The following is a 24,500-nucleotide window of genomic DNA, read 5'->3' as shown; positions in this document are numbered from 1 at the left end:
TTAAAGTGTTCCAATTGGCATATCTCTTCAGATCTGCTTGTCTGTCCTATGTAGTGTTGACCACTATTGCAACTAATCTTGTAGACACCTGGTTTTTTAAGTGGCAGATGTTGAGGTTTAAGGTGATCAGAGATTTTATTGATTGGGTAGAAGGCAACTTTCAAGTTTTGTTGGTGAAGCAATCTTGCTATTTTGTCTGCCACTGATTGTATGGGGGGAAGGAATTCTGGAAAGTTCTGATAAACACTTAAAGCAAAAACCAATTAATTTTATGTCTTCTTATATATCCTAAAAGAAAAGATATTTTCTGAAAAAAACATTTTTAATATGAAAAAAAATTTATGAAAAATATTTTATATGAAAAAAACATTTTTGTTCTAGGTGTTTATCAGAACTTGATATAAACATCAAATATTATTTTATCTAAGTTCTCTAACATGGGAACTGTGTTGAAAGGAAAGTACAGCAGATGCTTGCTATAGCAAATCTCTAGGGGCTAGAGAACTTTTGCACAAGGTTAGTTATAATGTTGGATGTCACGAGTGAACGTAGCGGTAAATTTGAGCTGTGCTAAAAAAAAGTGTTTTTAATTAATGTATACATCTGGAAGAGGATATTAAACATCTAAAGAAGAGATTGACTGATGATAATGTGAAGGAGAAGTTAATATTATGAAGAAAGAGTCAAAGGATAGTCATATATCATTGTATGGGGACTCAGTGCGATTACTAATAAAGTGCACAAAACATGCTTTCCTGGTGGAACGATGAAGCAAATAACTGATGGCTGTTCAATTGGGATAAGAACATGCAATGAAAAGAATTAGGGCATTCTTTTCAAATGCCTCCATGAAAAAGTTAGCCGGGGGGGGGGGGGGGCAGAATGAGGGGACCCCATGGCTGTATCCTCTATTTGTTTGTAGAATATTCCTTGTCAAACAAAGTAGCCCAAGTTCATAGTGAACTGAAACAAGACTGAGATATTGGGAGGAAATTCTGATTGAAGAGCAAGGTGTCCTTAAGTGGGATATTTGTGAATAAGGAGACATTGAAACTGACCATTTGTAAGTGTTGCAGAATGTGAGGCCTAGGATGGAAATATTTAGAGGAAATTTTGGTAATCAGTGCAGTAATGGTGAATAAATATAAGATAGATCTACACCAATTGGCAAAGATTTCTGGCTATTTGATATTTGCTATGGTTTGATTACTTTTATCAGAGCCTCCGTAGTTCAGTCGGTATAGACAAAGCCCCTTGATCAGAAAGACCTGAGTTCGATTCCTGTCCATGATGTGAGGAACCTTTATCTGGTCTCTTTCAATTAAAGGTGAATTAGCAGGTCTCATATGGGAGTAGAGGGTTTTTTTTTCTCCTGGAAACTCAGGTTTCCAGGAGAAAAATACTTAATCCCTCATTAGGAGGCCTCAACCTGTCCTAAGGGGCAGTCGAGGATCGGGGGGAACCCCACACGAATAAAATAAATTACTTTTATCCATAGAAAAAAATTTATTTAGGATAAAGCTAATAAAACAAGCCCCAGATGAAAAACATTGTTTTCATTGTTCAATCAAAAACACTGATCATTAAACTAGCAGATATCTACTTGGCTTTGGTATTCTCACTCCCAATGCTCTGTTACTAGGGTCAGTCTCTTCTTTTTAATCTGTTCCTTAGTTACAAAAGATATGATACATGCTGGACAGTAGGGGCAGCTAGATATCCTGGAATGCTCAGGAATTTTCCAACTTGACATTCACTGACCTACTCTAAATCCTGACTGTAATTTATCCTGCAATGTAAATATTAAACGTTAAATTAATATGCAACTTATTAGATCCCTCAGCTAGCATGATCATGATTAGAGGAGTTTATCATGTCATTATCAGATTCTGGTAGCTGCTAAGAGTTAAGAATTCCATTACAAAGTTTATTATAACAGGTCCAGAAAATCAGCGGTGTATTTATTTATAGCACAAAAGAATCCATGCCAGATGGATATAAATGGAAGACTAACTGAAATGGAAAGGAAAGTGAAAATAGGAACATTAAACATTTTTATGTTTATAGGTACAGCTGAGAAGGTGCATATTATCAGGGAGAGGAAATTACATATGTTAAATTTGAATAATACAAAGCAGAAAAAAAAAAAAAAAAAAAAAAAAAAACAGAAGAACTTAAGAGGGAGATTATATCTTATTAGGAAAGGTGCTGACGACCAGTCAGAACCAGTGTTTGATGTTATCATCACTCAAGAAGTAAATATTAACATAAGTAAGAATTCACATAAAAAAAGTTTGAGTATAATGATGCTCATATTTGTATGCAATGAAAAGTAGATCACTGCTTCAGGTATATGCACTGCAGTATTAGGAGTTGGAAGGAATTACCAAGATGAGAGTGTAGATCAGGGGTCGCCAAAGTTATTTGCCCGTCGACCCCTTCAAGAGTTTCTTGACTTTTTATCGAACCCCTATATTTTACTATTACGTAATTATAATAGGACAAGCAAAAAACGACGCTTATGTGAGTTTTTAGATTGTTTATTTTATAGTTACAGTGTTTATTGTATATATAATATAGTATATATTATTATATTACTATTACTACTACTATTACTATCACTAGTAATAGCACTGGTATTACTAGTGATATTAATAAACTACTGGTATTAATATCACTGGTATTACTACCAGTGCTGCTCAACTCTTTAACATAGAGAAGTTTAGTTCGTGAATGAATAACGATTGAATTATAATATGTATGTTGATGAATTTTAGAACATTAACGCTCACTTGTATGTCGATGCACAAAAATGAAACTGGGATCGAATACTTGTAAGTATCAGTAAATAAGAACCACACACATGTTGCAATCTTGCTCCCACTGCGCCGGCCGGCAGGAACCACCAACATCTGTTTATTGGTAAATACGTCATTTTGGTCTACTTGATTGGCCTCTTACTCCATCTTACAGGTCCTATTCATGGACCTGTAAGATGGAGGTACTGATCCCACGATTCACTCTTAATTGCGTTGTCATTACCTCCATGTCTTTTGTCATGGAGGTAATCCAAGTTAACTGAATTAAATATTACCCATACAATGATGTCTTATATTTTTCTGTCGACCCCCAATCGACCCCTGAGCCCAAATCAACTCCTAACAATGTAATATCGATCCCTTTTGCTACCACTAGTGTAGATCATCAAAGGAGATCTTAATGCACAGGTTAGAAAAGAGAGAACAGGAGCAGAACATATTTGAGAACATTTAGTTTCAATAAAAGAAATAATGAAGGGCAAAGATTATCAACTTTTTTGCATGAGAAATTATTATAAAACTGAAAACAGCTGATTCGAAAAGAGACAAATATATAGCATTACAAAGTACACTCAATGGACAAAACATTAGAGATACCTACCTAATAGTGTGTCGGTCCTATTCTAGCAAAAATAACAGCCTATACTCTCCAAGGCATTGACTCCATCAAATGCCAGAGGTAATTCCAGCCAAGCTTGTTGCAGCATTGTCCACGACTGCACCTTAGATGTCGGTCCCAGAGGGATTTGTTCAGATTTAAATCTTGGGACCTTGGAGGCCACTGGATGGTCTTCGAGCCATGCCTGGGTGGTGATCAGCCAGCACATTCTGGTAGCTCACAGCATTTAAGGACCTCTCCAGACACACCAAGGGACCTAATGTGTCCCATGATAAGGCTCCCCAAATCATCGCACAAAGCTGACATGGCACGACTTCCCAGGGCCATGATCTCATGTTGCCGATGCCACAACTGCACCCTCCCATTAGCTCAGTACAACTGATAATGGGATTCAGTGACCATACGACTTTGGTCCACTCTGCAGAGGTCCAGTTTTGATGGTCCTGACACCATGTGAGGCACAATGCCTGATGATGAGCTGTCAACAATGGTACACAATTAGGGTGTCGGCTCCTGTAGTCCATGACACATAGGGTATGCCGTACCGTTTGCTTGCTGATGCTGCTTGGACCTCCAACATTGAAACTGGATGTGATTTGTGCTGCCATTGCCCTGCGGTTGGTCTGTATGAGCTTGGACAGTCTATGTCGATCCCAGTCATCAATGGCATGTGGTCAGCCACCACTTGCTTGCTGGATGTTGGTACATCCGTTGATGGTATACTCACTGTAGACCCTTGATATGTTTGCCCTCAAGAACCTTAGTGTTCTTACCACTTGGGTGATAAAATAACCCATTTGTCTTGTGCCAATAATACGTCCATCATCAAAGTTGTTCTATTTGGGTACATTTCACTCTGCGTGGAGGATGCCAGTGTCAACTTCTGATCACTTCTATCTCTAATGTTTTGTGGATTTAGTGTACAGTTGGGATGGTAAACAACACTCTATAATAGATTATTTGTCCTTGATAAAGAATGGGGTGGAGAGGTCGTGAATATCAAGGCTTAGATGGAGATTACACGCTCCTTATATTTGCACCTTTAAGATGATAGTGGAAAGGGAATTTTTAAGACAATGTTAAGCAAAAACAAGAGAATAAGAAAAATAGACATCAGAAATGAATTGGAGCTAGAGATGTGAAGAAATTACCTTGTAATTCCTGCTTGAAGTGGTCTGGACATTTAAAAAGAATAAATTTAGAATTCACAACCAAGCAAAAAATCTAGTCCTCACACCTCTACTAACCACACCTTTAGCCAGAGTCAGTTGTGAGGGTTTTGTCTGTTAATGGGTTCAAGGAGAGGTATGATAGATTGTGTGGATGGATTGGGTCTCCTGGAATGAGTCTTTGGACTTCATGGAGGTGTCAGTATAATAATAATAATATTTAGTTAAATTAAATTGACATCTCCATTTCCATGTCGACCTGTCCAACTTATTCAAATCCTTCTGAAGGCCTATCACATTGGCACTGTTACTAATAACCCTTCCCAACTTCACATCATCTACAAACAACCGAATATCCCCTGCAATCCAATGACATTGTTAATTATTATTATTATTATTATTATTATTATTATTATTATTATTATTATTATTCAGGCCTCCAAGGAGTCAAAAGACTCATCGAGGGAGGTCCTTTCTAAGACATAAAGTCTGTCAAGACTCATCGAGGGGAGGTCCCCCCCTGAGAAACACAAAGTTTATCATACCACTCCTTAAACCCACTGACCGTTCTCGCTCCCACCACTCCATCAGGCAATGCATTCCACGGCTCAACCACCCTCCACACAAAGAAATCACTCCTTACCCTCTTGCTCACTTTATAATGATATAAAGTTTGAACAGAAGAGGTCTCAGTACTGAGTTGTGGAACCCCACTTGTAACTTTCTGCTTCTTCGATACTGCTCCCTCATAGACAACTTTCTGATATATATCAAACAGCCAATCCTCAATCCAATTCACTAACCTGATATCCAAATTCATACATAATTATCAGCTTATCATGTGGCATCCTATTAAATGCCTTTATAAAATTTCCCTTATCAACAGCTCTTAAGGCAAGAAGATTACTGAAAGAAGAGTGCCCCAGATTATGTTATCTGTTTCAGAAAAGGGTGAAACAGATAACATAATTCTCATCTGTCCAATGCACTACACAATCTCACAATTAATTTCTCCAAAATCTTAACATCTGCAGAAGAAATACAAACTGGCCTATAGTTTGACATCTCCATTTCACCATGCTTTGAACTCCTATGAATAACATTCATATTCTTTATTTTATTTATGTGGCTGTTCCAAATGCTATTTTATTTTTAGTATTTAATATTATTATTTTATTTTAGTATTAAAATTGCAATCAAAAACTCTCAACTTTATGTTGTTTTTTTTAATATACAATATACATTTTTTTCCCTTTTTTCTTCTTCTTTTTTTTTTTGTCTAGACTTATAAAAATCAGAACCTTTCCTTTTGACTGAAGGAGTAGACTTCCATCCTTGAGGTGTTATGCAGACTAAACTGCAATAGCATTAGAATTAGTAACAATAAATTATTTGAAAAATCATGAAGAGTCTACATTTCTACCAGAATTACATTAAAATAAGTAGTACTCACTTTGCATTCCTCTCGAACAATTCGATAAATTTGCCATGTATCATCATCTTCTGGTTGGTCTCCCTGTGGTAGTTCTGAATCTTTCTTAGCACTGTCTACATACCAAAAATTAGTGATTTTTAATATTCTAACATTTATTTAATAAATATGAATTTTTAATTCAACTGCTCTAACTTATTTGTACATTTCAACACTTATAAGGGGGTTATCAATTCAAGATACCAAGAAATTATATACTTGGTTTAATCCTTTATCCAAGTGTAAGCAAACAAGTTTGCACCTGAACTATTTTCAGGACTGGGGCAACTCGTATATAGAAGCTTATGACTTCACATCACGTGCCTTAGTATCCCATAATGCAAAGAACATATCCTTATGGGTATGTATAATGCTATGCATTATGGGAAGGGTCACTACCCAGACCAGTTTCGACCTTTATTGAGGTCTCATCAGTGGGAGCCACACCCAGAGGTTAAACCAAATACAGTGGTACCTCGACTTATGAACTTAATTAGGTACTGACCGCGGTTCTTATCTTGAAACCCAATTTTCCATTATATCTTATGGGAAATCAATTAATCAGTTCCCAGATTCAAAAATTTAAAAAAAAATAAAATAAATAAGAAACTATTCTCAACTAAATGAAGAAAATGCAAAGAAATGGAGAAGGAACATTTTTACGCTATAAATATGCATTTTGTATACCATTACATATTAATTTTTATTTATGAAATCTTTGTTTTACATGATTAGTATGAAATTCATCTTCCATTAAATTGTAAAAAAAAAAATCAATTTTCTTGTGGCTGGTTTTGTGGTTCAGGAGTTTTCAATTTGTTGTCATCAGTTAAAAACCTATCCAATGTTGACTGAATCTGTCGTTTCCTTACCCCCTCCTCTAAAGTGATTAATGACATTGTCATTGAAGATATTGGTGGTTCTAGAAACAACATCTTGATTTGGATGCCGCTTGTTAACCAATTCTTGCAATTCGTCCCAGTGCTGCAAGATTTTTTTTTACGTCACTTGTTGGAATTGCTCCAATTTTTTGTTGCTGTCTTCTTTGTCCTCTGAAGACATTTGCTTTTCCTCCTCATCCCATTCTTTTTCCTACTCTCTTCTAACTCCTGTAACTCTTCAGTGGTCAGCTCAACATTGTGCTCCTCTATCAGTTTTTCTACGTCTGCTCCATCAACTTCCAAATGAATGGTCTTTGCCCAGGGAGACAACTCTATCTACAATGTCAATTTCAGGTCCTTCCAATGCAGATCCTCGGACACAATTGGGCCATAACTTTTTCCAGGCGGATTTTAGAGTTCTCACAGAAACATCTTCCCATGCCTGATTAATAAGATGCAAACAATGAAGAATATTGAAGTGATGCTTCCAGAATTCCTTGAGGGTTAATTCTGTGTAGGTGATAACTTCGAAACATCTTTGGAAAAGAGCTTTGGTATAAAGCTTTTTGAAGTTGGAAATAACATACTGATCCATTGGCTGTAGGAGTGGTGTGGTATTAGGAGGCAAGAACTTAATTTTGATGAAATCAAATTTTTCATCCAAATCTTCTTCCAACTGTGGTGGATGTGCTGGAGCACTGTCCATTATAAGAACTTTCTCAGGCAGATCCTTTTCTTGTAGATACCGTTTCATTGTGGGAGCAAGACCTCTGTCATCCACTCACAGAAGAATTGCCTGGTTACCTAGGCTCTGCTGTTACCTCTCCACATAATGCTGAGTTTGTGCCTGTTAACTTTCTGCTTTTTAAAGACTAGGATTTTCAGAGTGGTAAACTAACAGAGGTTTTTATCTTCAGGTCACCACTGGCATTGGCACAAAAAAGCAAAGTTAGTCTGTCTTTCATTGGCTTGTGTCCTGGCAATGCCATTTCCTCCTTAGTGATGAATGTTCTCTTAGGCATTTTTTTCCAGAAAAGCTCAGTTTCATCGCAGTTAAAAACTTGTTCTGGTCTGTAACCTTCTGACTCCATTAGTTTCTGAAATTCCTTCACGAAACTTTCAGTGGCTTCTTTGTCAGCACTAGCACCTTCTCCATGTCTAACAACACTATGGATACCATTTCTATTCTTGAATTTCTCAAACCACCCTTTGCTAGCTTTAAACTCTTTGCCGATGTCTTTGATACTGCTAGTGGATGGCAAGTTCTGCAAAAGATCTTTGTAAATTATTTGAGCTTGTAAACAGATCATGCTTTGAGATACACTATCTCCTTTCAGTTGCATGTCATTAATCCAGACAAGTAGAAAAGTTTCCATTTCTTCGAGATGACACGATAGACACTCCTTTGGCCACATCTAGTTCCTTATAAAAATCTGCTTTCTTCACAATTGTAGCTATGGTGGATTTGGACAAGTCATACTGTTTGCACAGATCACTTTGACTGACTCCTTTCTCATATTTTTCCACAATCTCTTTCTTAATTTCTATTGTGATTTTCTTCTTCTCTTCTTTCTTAGTTTTCTTTGGCCCCATGTTGAAAATAATATGCTGATCAGTGAAAGGATGCTTATCTGGTAGATTATTCAGAAAATAAATGTGAAGCTACAATAAAACACGTCACTTATAAAAAGAAATGCATACAGTACATATAATAAATACAAACCTAAAAAAATCTTCACAAAGTGTATTGTTTGTTTACACAAACTGAAATAGATACACAAAAAAGCAAATATGTGCAGCGTTCGTCATATTTCAGATAAATACGACGTAGTAACAGCAATCATTACACTAGAGACGGTTCAGTGAGCGCTCAGCTAAACATGCATAAAAAAGTTTAAAAAAGTATAATGTAAAACAGGCTTTAGTTCATTTGAAAAGAAAACCATCACAGTTCATATCTTGAGTCTAGGTTCGTACCTAGAGGTCAAAATGGGATATGAAATAAGTTCATATCTTGAAAAGTGCATATGTCAAGCGGTTCGTAAGTCCAGGTACCACTATATATAATTTCTTGGTATCTTTAATTTATGGTATAACCAAGTGGAAAAACTTTCAATACTTTGGGGTTGTTATAAGATAGATGAATGTTAGAGAGGTTTTACAGCAAACGGTGAGAGATCAGGGAAGAACCAGAGGACATCACTAGAAGCTGTATAAGGAGGGTGTGAGCAGGGGAGCGAGAAGCAGGTTTTTTGCATGAAGAGTTGTGAATGATTGGAATGTCTTGCCTGAGAATGTGGTGTCTGCAGAGAATTTGAATGTGTTTAAGGCATGGTATGATGAGTTCTGTGTATGACAAAAGGACCTCCTAGATGACTCTTTGACTCCATGGAGTCTTCAGATAATAATAATAATTATTATATACATGTGAATTTCTTTTTAATTTCTGTTGCATATGTGATGTGAGATATAGGTCCATAGGACAAATTACATGGTCATTTACTGCAATAAGGATAGGAAGAAAGCAAGATGTAACTTGCATGCATCAGGAAATTAGCTCAATGTACACAGGATGATTAATTATTATGAGAGGACATAGATTTAAAGAAGGAAATGAATGGGCAGGGAATGGAATTTATACAACTACTGAGAGACAATTACCTAAAACTCTACATGATAGAGGGCAACTTGGGATTTGGAAGCACTGGATCTGGTGATAGCATCAAAGAAATGTCCAAACTCAAGATAGCAACTTTGACTCTGATTGTAGGGCCCAAAGAGGTGGCTAGGAGCACAGAAATTGGCAAAGGGACATTTGAGATAAGCAGTATTAAACTTAACAGCCTGGCTCAGAAGGATAAATTGGGTGGGAGTTAAATGGACAAGTAGTATAACGAAGCTGGAGCTTGGGGAAAAAAAATGTTATAAAGTGGTATAAAGAGAAATGTGATTAGCAAGCTCAAAGAACAGCACCAAGCACAGGCAAGAAGGATGACATGCATGATGAAGAACTTAATTATGAGAGAAAATTAATTGAGCAGGCCAAAGGAAATTCCAAAGAGCTCTTTCACTATGTGACAAGTAAAAGGTTTGATCCAAATGTTAACTGGAAAGCAATATTAAATAAAAGTGACAGAACAATGATCTGAATAGATGTAACAATGTCTATTCTGATGTGGAAAAGACTAATGGTTGCCAGTTTAATATGACGAAGTGTAAAGTTATACACTTTGCAAGCTGTGTATTGTACTGATGGGATTGTGCTACCAGGACAACTGGGAGTGATGGTGGACAGAGCGTTAGATTTCATGAAACAAATTGCAAAATGAGGTAAAAAAAAAGCACAGATAACTTGGATGTTGTATAACACACTGACAGGTGTAAATAGGGAAATTATTATCCCTTTTTATAAGATTTTGTGCTCAGATTTGTCACTTTCAGTTTCTTAGGGATAAGAAATGATGGCAAAGTATAGAATTATCTGATGCATTTAGATGTATGTGAAATAGTTTTTAGATTAAGATAAAAATATTAATAAGAAGAGAGATTAAAATATGAAGGCATATGAAGGAGGAGTTATGAAATATTATTATTATTATCCAAGTCCCAATGGAGTCACTCATCTAGGAGGTCCTTTTATCATACACACACACAGCTCATCATACTGTACTTTAAACACACTCAAATTCTCTGCAGACACCACACTCTCAGGCAAGGCATTCCAATCATTCACAACTCTGCTTGAAAAAAAAACCTACTTCTCACTCCCCTACTCACACCATCTTTATACATATTCCAGGGATGACCTCTGATTCTCCCCTGATCTCCCACTGTTTTCTGCAGAACCTCTCCAACACTGATCCTATAACAACCCCTTACTAACTGGTAGGTTTCTATCATATCTCCCCTTGTTCTCCTGTCCACCAGACTCAGCAAATTGCATCTTCTCAATCTTTCCTCATATTCGACATTCCAGAGGTTAGAAAGTACCTTAATCATTAAAGGGATAAAAATTCTATGTTGTTATATAGCCAGTAAGTGAAACCTCGATCTTGGGAAGCCAGTAAGTGAAATCTCGATCTTGAGAACTACGATCTATGAGTTTCAATGCTGAAAAACTATCGGCGAAGGCAATTTGAAGCAAAGGTGGAGCAAGATCCCTCACTATTCTTGATATTCTCTCATAATGTAAAACCCAGCTCCTAGGAGATGTAATACTGTCATTACATTATGAGGAGAGGTCACTACCCAGACCGGTTTCAATTTTGAGGTCTCATCAGTGAGTAGGTAGACCTGGAAGATAACAAACAACAACAACGTTACTGGCTTGCTGGGTGAAGCATAAAATGCTTTTTATTTTCCCCTTTATCTGTGTCGAGAAGCTTGATGGGGGGAGGTTGTGAGTCCTATGCTTGCACTTTGTGAACTATTGAGTTAGCTCTGTTCTGCTGAAAGCAGGATTGCCTTAGGTCTTTTATGTTTGTGATAGTCATGTTCACTATAACTGGAAGCTTGTCTGATTAGTGGGTTGGGATGAGAATGTGCCTTGCTGAAGAACTTTTCTGCATGGTCATGAAGGAGGAAGATATCAAAGCTTAGTGAAAAGAACTTACATACCTTCACTATACAAATGCCATAAAGGTGTGCTTATATTTTGTAATTAAAATGAAAAGCCAAACGGCTAGTTTTCTGGCAACTTAATAGATATTAAAGGGATAAAAATCCTATGTTGTTATATAGCCAGTAAGTGAAACTCAAGATCGAGAACTACGATCTATGAGTTTCAATGCCGAAAAACTATCGGCGAAGGCAATTCGAAGCAAAGGTGGAGCAAGCTCCCTCACTATCGTTGATATTCTCTCATAATGTAAAACACAGCTCCTAGGAGATGTAATACTGTCATTACATTATGAGGAGAGGTCACTACCCAGACCGGTTTCAACCTTTTTTGAGGTCTCATCAGTGAGTAGGTAGACCTGGAAGATATCAAAGCTTAGTGAAATGAGGTTAGAAGAGGATGTCGTCCTCATCTAACCATGTCTCACTTATTCCAACAATTTTTGGATGAACAGACTCAATTAATGCAACCATTTCATCTGCCTTGTTTCTTACACTTCTAGCATTTGTATACAAACACAACAGCTCATTTCTGGATCTACAGATAGTTTCACTGATACCACTCATTTGATGCGATTTCTCCATGCTCAACTGGGACCATTTCCCTTATTTATTTTAGAATTCTCTTCAAGTCCAACAGCTTCCTCTTGATCCCAGGTCATCCCATTCCTTTCCTGTCTACACATGCATTCACATCCTCTTGGAGCATTCACCTTTCTCATGCTGTGTACCCCTGTCCACCCTGAGCCTCTCCGTTTCCCTGTTCCTCTTGCACACCCATTCTCTCATTTTCCATACTCATGCCACTCACTTCCTCATTCATAACCACCTCTTCAATTGCTCCTGTCTTACTCTCCCACTTTTCCACATAACTTCCCACTTGATCGGGTTCATTCTCTGTACTCACTTCTCTACCTTCCAGCAGCAGTCTCTCCAAGCAACTCACACCAAAACCACTCAAATGCAGTCCATCTCTCTCTCTTATATAGTTCACTTTGTCCTTCAAATTCATTCCACACATTAACAAACTGTACTCCTTTCTCCTCACACATTTCAGCTAACATATCATTCATTATCCTTGCTCTCTGCCTCATCTCGCCACTGTAATACCGAGGCAACACACTTACTGCCCTTCTTATCACATTATTCTCTTTTATCGTTTGAGGCAGCCTCCTGATATCCATTCTGACATCCTCTTTGTTCTCTGTCAAGTCATTCATACCTATTAAAACCATCAACGTCTTTGCTCACCCAATCCTCATATCCAACGCCTCAATTGCACTACTCATTTTATCGCCTGGAAAACATACCTTGTACATCCTCTCATCCACCACACCTTTAATAATGGAGTCGCCATACAACACCACTCGCTCATCTTTCGTTACCTCTTTTATACCAACATGATTTGTTTTAATCATTTTCACTCTCCCATAACATCAATCCAGTTTTACATTCTATCTCTAACTAGCCTCTCCAACACCACCATGCCTCATATACAAACTGACTTGGATTCTTCTTCCAAAGAAACAATCTGCACTTTAGTCTACATGGTATGCTAAAGTTACATTGATATCGTCGGCTTGTCAAGAGCTCCTGAAAAGATTAGTAGTATTTTGTGTTAACATTAGATATTTTACTAGAATTTTAAGTAGTATTGTTTGCTTTTTGTTTCTTGGAGTGTCTGTGCAATTTTTGTGTGTTTTCTGTTATTTTAATTATTATATTATTTTTAAGAAAAGATAGAGTACACATGGCACCGATAAAGAAAAAAATGGCGGCCAGGTCGCCATGCTTGTTTAAGAGTTTTGATGTAAACGAATTTATGCAATGTGCTGTCTGTGAGATGCATGCCTTGCGAAGAGCGGTGGGAGTCTGGTTAGAAAGTGATAGTGGAGTTAATATGTGTAGAAAGTGTAAAGAGAATGAGGACTTCAAGTGTGTTTCGTGTGTGGAGAGTGATATCGTTAACGATAGTCAGAACGTAGAAAATGGTGGTGTGCTAGAGAATTGCGTGGTAGTGCCAGATAGGTGTGAGAGCATCACTGAAAGTGTAAATGAAGGTAAAATGATTTGATCGATAATGAAAATGGCGAGATAGATGCGAGTAGCGAAATTGCCCGTTTGAATGGTGCGATACACAGAGCTAAAAGACAACTGGAGCGTGTGGAAAAATGTGTGTTGAACGTACTGACAAATAACCAACGTCTGTGACGGCAAATAATAGAATGTTCGTAAACGTCAATAAAATGAAGGAGCGAGTGCTGTATGGGGATTCGCTATTAAGAGGCGTAATAATTGAGAGTTTGACGAAGTCATACCAGCCGGGTGCGAACATAAAGGACGTCAGCGAATCTATTCGACTGCAAAAACAGAGGGTGAAAGAGATGATAATCGTGGCAGGAACGAATGATTTGAAAGAGGACAAAATGGAAATGATAGAGGATGTGAGGGAGTTGTTTGAGGTAGCAAAAGAGAAGAGTGAGAGAGTTAGGATGGTGAGTATCTTACTGCGGTATGATGACAGCGAAGTGTTTAGAAGGAGGGCCATAATTGCCAATGACTTTATGCGTGGGTTATGCATGGAGAGTGGTGTGGAATTTGTTGAAGTGTGGAATGAGTTCGATGGGCGAAAGGACTTATATAAGATAGATGGGTTACATTTGAATGGAGTTGGTGTACGGAGACTTGAAAGAGTGTTGATGAATGATGTGGAAGTGGATGTACAGACTCAGGGAAACTAGATTTATTAAGAGGGGGAGTAGATATGCAGACTTTAGGGGAGCAGTTAAGTGTATGAATGAGTATTTATGCCCAAGCGAGTATGACGGACAACAAATCAGAATGGGATAGTTAGTATAAGGCATCAAAGTAGGGATGGGACAAATGGGCTTCTGCGATTCGTGTACACTAATGCGAGGAGTATTAGGAACAAGAAGGAAGTGTTTTTGGCCATGGTTGGCACTTCCAGGACACAGGTTGTCGGTATTAGTGAAACATGGCTGACAGAAGATGATAAAGCTAGTGGGATTGAATGCGACGGGTATAGCGTGTTCAGGAGTGACAGGGTGAATAAAAAGGGGGGAGGAGTGTTATTGATGATAGCTGATGAGCTTCAGCCAAGGAGTATAGAAGTTGAACTGCAGGATGGGGAAAAAAGCACATTTGAGGCTGTTTGGTGTGAGATAGAATCTAACAGAACAAAATATACAATTGGGCGCTGCTATAGTCCGGGTGATGGAGTGAATGGTGGGAAAGGTATGCATAAGCAAATAGAAGAAATGAGTGGAAGGAGGGTAATTATTATGGGTGATTTCAATTATGGTAACATTGACTGGAAAGAGGAGAGGGCACATGGGAGGAAGGAATTGGATTTTATGAGGTTATTAAGGGACAACTACTATCTACGGCAACATGTATTGGAAAATACCAGGGGGAAGAGAGTGCTGGACCTAGTAATTGCAACTGAGAATGTGGCTACATGGGAGGAAGGAATTGGATTTTATGCGGTTATTAAGGGACAACTACTATCTATGGCAACATGTATTGGAAAATACCAGGGGGAAGAGAGTGCTGGACCTAGTAATTGCAACTGAGAATGTGGCTATAACGAACATGACCATATAGTCACCAATTGGTGAGAGTGACCATAAGGATGACTTGGGAGGTTGCTAAAGGAGTCGAATTTACCATTAAGACAGGGTACATGTGAAATTACCGGGCTGGTAAGTATGACAAGCTTAGGTGTGTGCTTGGCTCAATGCCATGGCATGTAAAACTGCAAGGGCTGGATGTTGATAGTGCATGGGAGGTGGTTAAGAACTGTTTGCAGGAGGCAATGGTTGACTGTATACCAAGAGTCCGAATAATAAATCAAGTAGGGGTTAAATGGATGAATAACACTATTAAGCTTGAGCTGCAAAAAAAAAAAAATTGTGGAGGATATTTAAGGAGAAGGGTGACCATCAGGCGCAGGAACAGTATAAAGCTCAGGCCAGGATGGTAACAAGGGTGGTAAGAAAAGCAAAAGCAGATTACGAAAGGAAATTGGCCACGCAGGCTAAAGAGAATCCCAAACAGTTTTTTCAATATGTTGCAAGTAAAAGGAAAAATGTTCATGGTAGAATGATCTTAAAAAATGCTGAGGGTAGGGAGGTAACCAAATCAGTCGATATTGTGGAATTACTGAGCGAGCATTTTGCAAGAGTATATCATCCAGGTGGTTACTTTGCAGGAATGGAAGAACCAACAGCTTATACTGGAAATGTGATGAATGAAGTAGAGGTAACTAGTCTATTACAGAACCTCAATGTCAATACATCTGTGGGATTGGATGGTATACCAGCTCGTGTCATACGTGAAGCGGCCAAAGAATTGTCAGTGCCCTTGACCATTTTGTTTAATTTGAGCCTCAGGACTGGGTCACTCCCAAGGGGGTGGAAAGAGGGGAAAATAGTTCCACTGCACAAAGGTGGTTCCAAGGCTGCTGTTGAAAATTACCGGCCAATCAGCATAACAGGAATCATTATCAAGGTCTTAGAGAAAATAGTCAAGAGAAAAATACAAGATTGGATAGAAGAAAATGGGATACTGTATCGGGGACAGCATGGTTTTGTGAATTGTAGGTCATGCCTCAGTAACTTGCTCACGTATTATAACACAGTGACGGCTGAACTGGATAAGGGTAATGGGTTTACCGTGATTCTACTGGACCTTGCTAAGGCCTTTGACAGGATACCACATGGAATTCTAATCAGTAAATTGCAGCATATGGGAATGGACATAGGGTTGGTGAGATGGATAGGAGGGTGGTTGACGGAGAGATATCAGAGAGTGATTTACTCAGGAGTAGAGTCCACAAGACGGCCTGTGACTAGTGGTGTGCCACAATGATCTGTTCTTGGACCACTGCTGTTAAATTTGTTCATAAATGATATAGGAAAGGATCTGAGAGGAACAGTTCATTTGTTTGCGGATGATGCAAAGTTGGGTAGGGCAATAGTGAATGCAGATGACGTCAAAATTTTGCAGGATGATTTGGATAGATTGGAGGTCTGGGCTAAGGAGAATGGATGTCAATTTAATGTGGCAAAATGTAAGGTTATGCATTTTGGGGTGAAAAGATTGGCGGCAGTTTACTGCATTGGTAGAACCGTGCTCCAGGAAATTGATGAGGCACGAGATTTAGGAGTGTTGGTGGATAAGGAATTGAAATTTAGGGGACACATTGCAAAAGTGGCCAAATCAGCTCATCAAATTACTTGGTTGCTGAAGAATACGTTGACAAGCAGAGACAAGCAGGTTATTGTTCCTCTGTATCGAGCCTTGATAAGACCCCATCTCGACTACTGTGCTCAGATTTGGTCACCTAGGTTTCTTCTTGATGGGGAGGATCCAGAGGCGAGTGACCAAGATGATAGCAGGTCTGTGGAATGAACCTTATGAGAACAGGTTGAGGATTTGTGGGTTGCAAAAATTGGTTGATAGGTGGAGGAGGGGAGATATGATTGAGACATTCAAATTACTGAAGGGCTTCTATAAAATTAATTCAGAAGATATTTTTGAGAACAAGGCTGGTTGTGGGAGGACTAGGGGACATCCATGGAAACTGGGCAAAAGTGTGGTTAGTAAAGGTGTTAGAGCTGGGTTCTTTACTTTTAGAGTAGTGAATGAGTGGAATGCGCTCCCTGAGTCTGTGGTGGATGCTGTGACAGTGAATGAGTTTAAGGCGAGGTATGATAGATACTGTATGAATGTCGAATAGTTGTGATGAATATGATTTGGGGCCTCCCTCGATGAGTCTAATGACTCCCTGGAGTTGCCCGTAATAATAGTAATAATAATAGTAATATGGTCAACCATTAAAACTACTGGCATGACCTCTGGTGGGAAAAAAAACTACTACATCAATGCTAGAGTCCTGTTATTATTTGTTTCTTTGTATATATATATATATATGTGTATACTCCAGATGATGACCTTAATGTGAAGGTCGAAATGTTGAGTAATTATTTTGGTTTATATTAAACTGAAGTTTTATTCTAACACGGTAGTTGTTTCCATAATTTTATAATGCATTATGACCACCGTGTACCCACGAAGAAAAGTACTCCTTTCTTTTCTTTATACCTTCTCCTCCATAATGCCTTCTTAGCAGAATTAGAAGAGCAGGACATGTCTATTCAACTGTAAAATGCATGAGTTGATTCTTATGATGGTGAGTGTAGTACATAAGAGGTTGCAGAACCTATAACACATCAGTTCTACAGGTTCAGAGACAAACATGAGTGCAGTTGAAATAATAAAAAACATCGTGTGTTTCCAGTTAAACATCGATCACAAGAAATAAAAGTGTGCTGGTCCCATTTTATAAAGCTTTGATCACATCTGGATTTCTGTGCTCAGATCTGGTCACCAGGATATGAAGGGGATAAAGTAACCTTGGAGAGGGTGCAGGAGACGATATCAGAACTGTACAACATTGATTATGAGGAAAGACTGAGGGAATGCAGACTGCAGAGTTTGGTGGATAGAAGACAAAGAGGGATGGGGATATGATCGAAGACGTTTAAGCAGTTGAAGGGTTATTGTCATATTAACGCTGAGGAGATTTTTCATATGGTAGAATGTGCAAAAAAAGCAAGGACAAGGGGCCATCCCAGGAAGTTGCAAAAGAAGGTGGTGGTGAGTAAAAGGGTAAGAAGTAAGTTTTTTTTTTGCATGGATAGTGGTAAGAAACATGGAATGCATTGCCTGGGAGGGTGGTGAACATGCAGACTGTGAATGAATTTAAGGAATGGTATGATAGACTGTGTTTACCCCCCCCTCCCTATGATGAGTCTTGTGTCTCCATGGAGATTAAGAAAATAATAACAACGTAATGTAGTATAGTGGCCTCCAATAATGAGTCATCAAATTCAGAGGTATTGTGTAATAATAATAACATCCTCTTCCTCTGCAGGAGACTGTTATGGAGAAGGTATAATAGGAGTACAAAGGTATATGGAAGAGATATAAAGAGAATATATGTTAAACAGTAAATATGAACAAAAGGGAAACAGCAGAAACACATAATTTGACACTGGTTGTTTATATCAGATAGATACATAGATTTGTCTTAAGATTGCAGAAGGAGAAAGAACAAAGAGTAATACCATCTGAAAAATCAAGATGTAAGAAAAAAAAATTTTTTTTTGTACGGCACAATAACTATGGAGTGTGTTTGGACCATGGACTGCATTGCTTGATAGGGTGATGAGAGTATGAACAGTGAACGAGTAAGGAATGGTATGATATGATAGACTTTGTGTTCTCTAATATGAGCCTCCCACGATGAACCTTATGACTCCATGAAGGTCCTTAATAAGAATAATAATTTTGTAAGAAAATGTCACCTAGACATTTTCTTATGCAAGATTCTCCTATCTTGAAAAATATGGCTGCCTCATTCTTCTAAAAAGTCTAGGATATCATCATGGTCCCATCAGCTGAATATCAAGATCCCTCACCACCTCTATAAAGAGGACAATAGTTAGGGCTATAGGTCATTTTGAAGTTAGTCAGTGTTTGCCTTCTTACTGTTGTGTCTGCATGCATGTGCATATCTCATATTCTTGTGCTCTAAAGGGTCATTCCATTACCTAATGCATGTCCTCAACCTACTCTTATAATTAACTTTGAACAGTCTAGCAGTGGCAGCCCGTACATAAGCACTGCGACATTGCAGCACCCCCAAGGAAAAAATGAAAAAATTAAATTTTGTTTGTGTTTATAAATAATAACAATGCTTACAACATTATATGCAATACAACATGTTAAAGGTTACAGCTTATGTTCTGACATTGATTGAATAGTTAGTAATTGGAATTGTTCGATTAACGCTTTAGATTACGAAACAAATGCACTGTGATCTAACACCGATATTAATTTGCTCGTCATTGCACGTTACGTCATTCCCAACTGTAACTGCTCAAACCGCAGTGTATTTTTAGTATGCTATGTGCCTTATTTCTGTGAGATATGAAAACGTTTATTACTGGTGAGTGTGCGTGGTGAACTATTTTTTGTAAATCTTACTTTATTTTGTTAAAATAACATATAATTATTTATTTATTATAGATACAAGGCTGAATTATGACGAGTGTCACTGTTGAAAATATGAAAATAATTATATTTTTTCAATTATCGTTCCATGAAAAAAATGCACTGCGATCTAACGCAGATATTCGTTTGCACTTGCTATTGATAATACGAAACTTTTATTATTGGTGTTTGTTTGTGGTGAGGATGAAATATTTTTAATAAAGCAATTTTTTAATATATAAATTTATTTATTAATAAATTCGTTACTGATTAGGAAAAAAAAGTGTTTTTTTTTGTACATGCAGCACCCCCACTTAAAATTTTCACCGGCTGCCACTGCAGTCTAGATATAATTTTCATCTGCTTCTGTACCATTTTCAAGATTAATTTATTCCCTTTACATCCCAGTGACCAGATATGAGTACAATAGTCCAGATGTGGTTGGATCAGTACTTTATACAATGGAATCATCACTGGTCAACATCCTTCTCAACATTGCAGCGATCCTCTGGGTTACTTTAATCACATTTAGGATTTGTATCCTTAACTTCAAGTTTCTATAGATCATCATCCTCCAGTTCCCTTCCCTACTTCAATTCCTTGAGTATATTTCTACCATAGAGTATACAACTTTCCATCATGGACTTCAAGACCTTAGATTTCATTGCATTAAACTAACATTTCCATTCATTTACTAACCTGTCCAGGTTATTCAAATCCTCCTGATGGAAGATATCAATCTGGGCCACTACATTGGCACTGTTACTAATACTAATTACCTTTCCCATATTCATATGGGAAGGGTAGTTAGTAAGAAGGGTCTGAGATCCCCCTGAAATCCTTCCTGAGTATCAATATCAGTGGCTTCTCAGGGGACCGCTATACAGTAGAGGTCTCCAGCACTGAGCCCTGTGGAATCACACTTATGACTTTCTTCTTCCTTGATCAGTACTGAACTTCTTGTATACAACTGATATCTAGCAGTCAGCCAATCACCAATCCAATTCAATAATCCACTATCTATCTCATATCATCATTATCATCATGAACCATGGACTCACTGCCCGTTGGTGTCCGATGCTTCCTTCACTACCTTCTTCCACCTTTCTTTGTCTAGTGCACAGCATCACAGTTTCTGTACACCCATTCCACACCAGTCCTTTATGTCGTCCATCCATTCTCTGTATGGTCTACCTCTTCTGTTTACACTATCGATAATACCAAACATGAATGTCTTTATCTTCCGGTCCTCACTCATTCTGCAGATGTGTCCAAATAATTGCAACTTCTGTTTTATAATCTTCCGCATTAAATTCTCCTTTGGAGGTATCTTCCGACAGAGTTCTTCATTTGTGATTTTCTGTACCCACCCTATTCTTAAAATCTTCCTGTAACAAGTTCTTTCAAATGCCAAAATTCTTTTTCTTCATTCCTTATTTATTATCCATGTTTCAGATCCGTACAGTACACCGCTGAAGATGCATGTTTCCATACTCTTAGTTTTGTTTACAGGCTGATCACTTTACTTTTCCAGATGTTATCCATGGCCTTGAGATTTGTTTTTCCCTTTGTAATCCTGATCTTTATTTCTTTTTCACAGTCCAAATCATATGTCATTTTGCTTCCTAAATATGTGAATTGTTCTACATTTTCTAGATCAATTCCATCCACTTGTATCTTTTGTTTCATGTTCTTCTCACCAAATATCATTGTCTTTGTTTTTTCCAAGTTGATAACAAGTCCAAATATTTTCCCTTCCTCATTTAATAGTTTGAATGTTTTTTGTAGTTCTCTTTTGTCTTCTTTAATAATAACAATCTCAGATTGTCAATTCTTATCCCATGCACTGATATTCCCTTTGCATCTTCCTTCATTTTATCCATTGTTCTTTCTAAATGTGTGATGAAAATGCTTGGTGATATTGATATCTCATATGCTACAACTTAAATATTAGCTTATCATGTGGCACCCAGTAAAATGCCTTTGTTAAAATCCAAAAACATGGCAGTATATGCCTTTCCCTCATCAACCGCTCTTGTTACTTTATTATAAAATCTTTATTATTATAATCAGATTACTGAAATAAGAGTATCCCCTAACAAATCCCTGCTGACTCTCTCAGATAATATTACCCTTATTTACTCAGTTTTGTATAATTTTACCACTACCATTATAAAATGGCACTATCTTACCTAACTTTTCTTTGGGTATATTTCCTATAACCAGACTTTCATTGACCAGTCAAGTCAATGAACTATTAGTTCCTTAGCACATTCTCTTAAAATATGTGGTAAAAAAAAAAAAAGTATATTCTTTTAAAATGTGTGATGAAATCCTATTACATTCTGCTTTATTGACATCCTAATAGCTAGTAGATGGATTGGCTAGTAGTTGCACTTCTAAAATTTTAATCCTCCTCAACTCTCTAGTAAGAAAACCTGCTTTTCTAGGATGAAAGACAACAATAAAATAATCATTAGACAACTCCACTATGTTAACTGCATTGGTCACTTGGCTCCTATGTTCATCTAACAGTGTCATTCATCCACAATTATTTTTCCTCCTACCTGGCCACATAATGAAAGAATTCCTTTGGATCCCAGGGCTAATCTAATCTCATATTCAAGTTTTGCCTTCCTTATCATGCTAATCACCTTCCTAGCCTGAGTCTTATATTCCTAATGCAACTGCTCTCCATATCCTTATGCTTTTTTTCATAACTTCTTTTTATCTACAATTCCTGTGTGATAGTGTTGGTCATCCACTTTATACCAAATCTTGTTATTTTTTTCACTCGAGACATAGCACTTGTAATTCTGCTGTGAATAAATATTTCCTCATTAGTTCGCATTCATTGGTGATATCCTTGGTCTTCCAATTCTTTCACCCAAGGAACTGACAAAAGCTGATTTTTGAGATTATTATAATCACTTGCTTTATAATTTCATAAATTTCACATAAATTCCTTTCTCCTAAATACTTCTTGCATGCCTGTTCATCCCCCAAGTCAAGACTATATGTCCACTCTCTCCAGCTGAGGAGAGGGATAACATTTCAGTTACAATCAGATTCTCTGAAGCTAGGACTAAATCCAAAACGCATGAACCTCATGTTCCTTCTATTACAAATATTGCCTAAGACATTTGTCCTTCAACGATTCCAGAAATTCCATTCCCTAACTACTACATGCTATTTCCTCTTCCAAATTTATACTTCTGTAGTTAAAATCTCCCATAATGATCACTCGTTTTACACTTGCTAAACTCAATTGTCTAAACATTTCCTGCCATTCACCCTCATTGTTCCCTGGCTTATAGCAACATTCCACTAAACATCTTGTCTTGCCCATTCCATCTCACACCGCATACTTTGCATCCTCTGCAAATCACATTTCATTGATTCCAACAATCGTTGGATAGGTTGATGCTACTAATGTCACCAATTCATTCCCTTTATTCCTGATACTCTAGACATTTGCTTACAAAAGCATCAGCACATTATCACGGCTCCTATATCACACCTACTATTATTCTTCCAAATTCCATTTGCCTCTTTGATATACAATACATTCTCCCAGTACTGTTGACAGGGTGTAGCATAGAGGCAGCCTGCCTCACGCTACGGCTTAATAAGAGCTCGTTCAACCATGTTGCGGTAGGCGCCGTCGCTACACTAACAATTCATGTTAGCGTAGCAAGTGCGGAAAGAAGTTTTCCCAAGCTTAAACCGATTAAAAATTATTTGCGAACAGTAATAACCCAAGAAAGATTGGTTGGTCTATCAACTATATCGATAGAAGCGCACATAGATTATCATTTAAATTTAGAAGAGCTTATAAACAGTTTTAGCGCTATCCCCGTAGAGCAAACGTTTAAATAATATTATGTAATTGTTTTGCATTAATGTGGTCTAATGTGGCGATGGCCCTGCATTCTCCCATCTCCATGTGACTATCCCTACAAGAGGCAATCCCTGCCACCATCTCCCTCTGATGATTTTAGTTTCCCTGTTTTATCACTTTCACTTGTGCAGAGAAAAACAATCTCTCTAAATGCTCGTTCCATCCATGTTGAAATGCAGTTTCTCACATATAACTCTTTTCTATCATCAAATTACTCTATGCATTCATCCATATAATCCAGGCCTCTATTTTGATGCATTCTCAAGTTATACATTACTGTTATACATTATCAATATATCAGTCAAGTTATACATTATCTATACCAAGCATGAGGATGCAAGGGTAGATATATAGAATGTATCTGCAGATTAGTTCAGTGAGCAGGACAAGTAATTATTATATAGAGACAAGACTAATTATGGGGACATAGACTTGAAAGGGGAATGACACGGAAGGAAGAAAATAGAATTTATGCAGCTAATTACCTAAAATGGTATATGATGGAGTAGACCTGGACTTTGAGAATGCTGTATGTAATATCTAAGGACTTGTCCACAACCAAGATATGTCCTTTGGCTCTGACTAGAGACAGTGATCATGCAGCCTTAATCTGAAAGGTGGCCAAGTATGTTAACTTTGCAGTTGGAAGAAAAGAAAGTGCCAAGTTGCTTAATATATGAAAATGCAGAGCAAATGACTGAGATATTTTAGAAGAAAGCATCATGCATTATTAACTGCAAAGGAAGACTATTAGCAGTACATGGGAAATTGTCAAGGGGTGTTTTAGGAAAAGAGTATCAGACTAAGTAACCATAATCAAAAGGATAAGTTAAATAAGAGTTAAATGAATGTTGTAGAAGGAATAGAAGAGTCTCAGCATGGTGAGGAAGGCAAATCAGACTGTGAGAGAAAAGGAAATCCCAAAGAGTTCTTTGGAATTTCCT

The 24,500-nt window shown here is 37.6% G+C and overlaps 1 protein-coding gene across 6 annotated transcripts in view; it reads right to left on the bottom strand.

Moving 5' to 3' along the window:
• LOC150096090 (kielin/chordin-like protein) overlaps window positions 1-24,500 on the bottom strand; it is a 649,251-nt gene that overhangs the window by 249,822 nt on the left and 374,929 nt on the right. For all 6 annotated transcript variants that reach the window (XM_090408779.1, XM_090408780.1, XM_090408782.1 and 3 more), the window contains one exon: window positions 6,061-6,155. In XM_090408779.1, coding sequence (XP_090264905.1) covers window positions 6,061-6,155 — 95 coding nt within the window. The remainder of the gene's footprint in view (window positions 1-6,060; window positions 6,156-24,500) is intronic.

Source organism: Typopeltis vanoorti, chromosome 19, assembly GCF_054136105.1.
Source record: "Typopeltis vanoorti isolate ZY-2024b chromosome 19, IOZ_Tvanoo_1.0, whole genome shotgun sequence".
Taxonomy (NCBI): domain Eukaryota; kingdom Metazoa; phylum Arthropoda; class Arachnida; order Uropygi; family Thelyphonidae; genus Typopeltis; species Typopeltis vanoorti.
Note: the sequence above shows the minus strand (reverse complement) of the source record. Positions and strands in the feature narration are given on the sequence as shown.